The 4418-nt window shown below is 35.1% G+C and overlaps 1 protein-coding gene across 2 annotated transcripts in view; it reads left to right on the forward strand.

Annotated features, from left to right (window-relative positions):
* The window catches only part of LOC110268759 (auxin response factor 8-like), a 38519-nt gene continuing 34339 nt past the window's right edge, over positions 239-4418 (forward strand). Inside the window, exons 1-8 of one of the 2 annotated variants that reach the window (XR_002357185.1) lie at positions 239-592; positions 668-1033; positions 1185-1300; positions 1451-1549; positions 1645-1701; positions 1799-1954; positions 2032-2224; positions 2798-3280. Coding sequence is in view for 1 of the 2 variants with exons in the window: in XM_021115623.1 (XP_020971282.1) it covers positions 988-1033; positions 1185-1300; positions 1451-1549; positions 1645-1701; positions 1799-1954; positions 2032-2121 (564 nt within the window). In the remaining variant the exon portion in view is untranslated. Of the gene's footprint in view, positions 593-667; positions 1034-1184; positions 1301-1450; positions 1550-1644; positions 1702-1798; positions 1955-2031; positions 2225-2797; positions 3281-4418 lie in introns of those variants that run through there. The other variant, XM_021115623.1, reaches the window with a different exon arrangement.

Consider the following 4418-nt stretch of genomic DNA (forward strand, 5'->3'; position numbering starts at 1 on the left):
ATTAATGGTAATTTTTTATATTTATTTTTTCTCACCTTCATAATACTCCGTACTCCGACAACGACCACTGAAGGATGGTGGCACATGCCTGCTGTCACATCAAACATAAATCAACGGCTTATATTCAACGTGTACGGAATATCCAACGGTCATTATCAGTTCACCGAGGTTTCTCTCTCCTCTGCAACCATGTCCAGTTTGGTCGGGACCCCCTTATATATGGCAAAGACCCTCCTTTGTCAAACCCAAAAGAAAAATAAATAATAAAAATAAAAACAAAAAAAAATCTCTTCTTCAGTTTTGTGGGGGATGTGTCACAGTGATGATAGATAAACCACAAAAGAGAGACACTTTACTACGTTCAACACACTTTCATTCACTTGCTGGCTTTTACCGCTGCTACTTGCTATTCTTGCAACCCTTTCATTTTTGCTTTATTATCTTTCTTCCTCTTTTTCTTTTCTTTTTTTTCTTCTTGTGTTCTTTTACTATTTCTGTTCCTTTCATGGAGATCTTGAGCAACATGTCACCAACTTTTTTGATGTTGTTGTTGGTGCAGCTTGGTTAATTCTGGATTGGGTTCAACTCATAGGTCATCATGTTCCATGCCTTTATTTGATTGAAATGTTTTTGTTGCAAACACTGATATAATATCCCCCTTTTGCAGTGAAGGATTGGATTGATTCTCTTCTAGCTAGTTGTTGGTTCTAGCTTCTCTTTTTTTCTTTTGGTGGTGAGGTTGTTAGTTCTATTAACTAGTTAACTACTACGGTGAATTGGTGAAGTTGTGCTTTCTTTTATGGATCCCATTGTTGAGTGATGTGTGTTTTTCTGGGGATGGAGTACATTGGCAAGTGGGAGGAATGTGAAGGCTATGAGAGGAATTGAGGGGGGTGGTGGTGGTTGAAATGAGTTAGGGTTCCATGTGTGTTTGTGTGATTACTGAAAACTTTGTCTTCAAAAGGAGGGAAAAGGGTAAAGCTTGATATGAAGCTTTCAACATCAGGGTTGCCTCAGCAGGGACAACATGAAGGTATCTATGCACTTTTGCATATTGAAAAAGAAACAGAAAATTTTATTACATGAATATTTCAAGTCTCTTTCAATGCCCCTTTTGTGTTTGTTTAAATGCCACTGTGAGTGTTTTCCTTTTTTCTCTTTTTTTGTGATAACCTGATTTATAGGAGGGGAGAAGAAGTGCTTGAATTCTGAGCTATGGCATGCATGTGCGGGTCCATTGGTGTCCCTACCAACTGCAGGGACTCGTGTGGTTTACTTCCCTCAGGGTCATAGTGAGCAGGTGCTTTATACTACATTGATTGTTTTGTGTATTTTCGTACTTGGGAAGGTGCATTGACTTTGGATTGAAAGCAATTCAATCTAGTTTCTTGTGGTTGATTATACATATGAATCAACATTGAACTGAACATGTGATGAACAATGATTCTAGGTTGCTGCCACAACTAACAGAGAAGTTGATGGCCACATACCGAATTACCCGAGCTTGCCTCCCCAGTTGATTTGCCAACTTCACAATGTCACGATGCATGTCGGTATTATGTCTTTAGCGACGATAGTTCAGTTACCTTTTCCTTCTTCCATTAGAGTAAACTTAGTCAACTAGAGTATGCATTAATTTTCCAGGCAGATGTTGAAACAGATGAAGTTTATGCCCAAATGACACTGCAGCCGTTGACTCCGGTATTTGTCGTTCTTTGACAACTTGTTTCACTTGTAATGAGGCTGTTTTATATTTCTAGAGTTGGAATTTGTGCTTTTGGTTATGCATTGCATGCAGCAAGAGCAGAAGGATACATTTCTTCCCATGGAATTGGGAGTTCCAAGTAAGCAGCCCTCAAATTATTTTTGCAAGACCTTAACTGCTAGTGACACCAGCACACATGGAGGGTTTTCTGTTCCGCGTCGTGCAGCTGAGAAAGTTTTCCCTCCGCTGGTAGTATCCATTGTATTTTCTTTGTGGTTTTCTCTTGTAGAATATAGATGCATTTCTCTTCTATATGGGTTGTACAGGATTTCTCATTGCAACCGCCTGCACAAGAACTAATTGCTAGAGATCTCCATGATGTTGAGTGGAAATTTCGTCATATTTTTAGGGGTAAGTTGGAATTGAGGGGAAGTTAGAAGACCCTCTTAGATCAGGCTGGCAGCTTGTATTCGTCGACAGGGAGAATGATATTCTTCTCCTTGGGGACGATCCGTGGGAGTAAGTACAACATATTTACACAATTTAGTTTTGCTCAATGAATTTGTCTCATTCTATCCACAGCCCTTCACCTTAGCAAAACATGCAATGTTTATTTTATTGGCTTCGAATTCTTTTTGGTCCTTGTAAATATTGTGAATCTTGGTTTTGTTCCCAATGAAGTTTCTTTTTGGTTTCAATCCAAACATTTCAAAAGGTATTTGGTTTTGATACCTATAAAAATCCTCTTTTGATAATAGGTTAATACATATTGAAAAATAATAGGTTTTGATCCACAAAAGATTATGATAATTTGCTACTCTGAAAATATTATCTAAACCGAATTATCATAATTGTTAGAGACTTCAAACAATCATAGAATATTACTATAATATGGGGGACTAAGAAACAAACAAAATGATAGGAACGTAAACGAAATGTTTTTGAAAATATTTGGATCCAAACCAATTTTCTTTTTTTATAAGGACCATTAGAGGCTAAAAACTTATTTAAACCTTATTTATTTCATCTTATAAGATTTTCTTGACATTTTTCCTTCTTTGGTATGTGGATTTTCTGCATAACCTTTTATAGATCATTTGTCAACAATGTTTGGTATATCAAAATACTTTCACCTGAAGATATTCAAAAGATGGGAGATCAAGGCGTAGAATCTCGCGACAGTGCTCCCGGCCTACCATCAATAGGGGATTACTGAGATATTGAAAACTATCCCTTCAATTCCCACGGTCATGACATAAGTATCACATGCTTTGAACACTACTTTTAGACCAGAACTTGCATATCTAGATATGTTCTGTATTATCTATCTGTTCCACTTTCACCATCTTTATTACTTGGAGAGTTGATAAAATTTATGATAAGAAACTTAGGACAAACTATTTTTGTTTAATCAAGAGAATCTCAGGACAAAGATTTGTTCTACTAGTTTGTAACTTATGTACTGAATGCTAGAAATGTTAGTATTATTATTATCACTACTGTACTATTTGGTAACTCTCTTGCATGAGCTAATTTTGTAGAAAGAAATCTAGAGAATGCTGAAAGGTTAGGTTATGTTTCATGTTATTTGTGGCATTGCGTCCCAATGGAATGGCCTTATAGCTTGGTTCAGATTTTACTCTTGATTTGTGTATGCCATTCTTAGTTGTGATAGCTTCTCGAACGATCCATTTGGTGATTTTTTTTCTGAGATTTAGACCTTTTTTAAGTATTAATCTTTGCCTGCTTTTACACACTAAAATTTCAGATTAGCCAGTTAGCAACCTATTCTGAACACTTGATTTTAGAATGTGTTTGGATAAATCCTTTGAAGGGATTATATCTTTTAGGAGTATGTTAAATTTTTTATTTGGAAATCATTTGTTTGGATATTAATAGAAATAATTTTGAGATAATATTCAATTTGATTCCTGAATTTGCATGCAAGTCTCAATTTAGTCTTTCGAGTTTTAATTGTCTTTATTTAGTCCTCAAACTTTGTGAATATAACTTATGTTAGTCCTTGAAATAATTTTCAACGTACAAACATTAACGGAACACTGTCGCGAATAGTCGGATGTCACACTAAATTTTGTAAAATGATGTCGTTTTAGTTTTGGCACTCAAATAACCCAAAAACATTGTAAATGGTGTTTATTAAAATTTTATCTAACAAAATAAGTGATACGATGCCCTTTTTGAGCTATTTAAATGTCAAAATTAAAACGGCATCATTTTACAAGTTTTAACATGACATCTAATAGTTTATAACAGCGCTTCATTAACATTTTCATACTAAAAATCCCCTCAGGGACTAATATAAGGCACGTTTATAAATTTTGGGGACTAAATAGAGGTAATTAAAATCTCAAGAACTAAATTGAGATTCGCGTGTAAGTTCAGGGACTAAATTGAGTATTAACTTAATAATTTTTCAGATTCTAATCATTTTTATAGAATATTTTATTTAATTCAAAACAAAGAATTTATAATCTCCTCACAGGAGAGAATGCAAAGGCTCGTGAGATTCTGTCGGAGTTGTACAAAGATGTTATTAACGTGTTGGAAAAGCATTTTAATTAGGGTGATTATCTATTCCAGTCCTTAGCAATTTTTTTTTTAGAAAGATCACAATCCTCCATAAAAACAAATCTCCCTTTCTGGCCTTTGATCTTTCCGTCAATGATTTATCAGGGGTTAATGGGACATGTTT

Source organism: Arachis ipaensis, chromosome B02 (assembly GCF_000816755.2).
Source record: "Arachis ipaensis cultivar K30076 chromosome B02, Araip1.1, whole genome shotgun sequence".
NCBI lineage: Eukaryota > Viridiplantae > Streptophyta > Magnoliopsida > Fabales > Fabaceae > Arachis > Arachis ipaensis.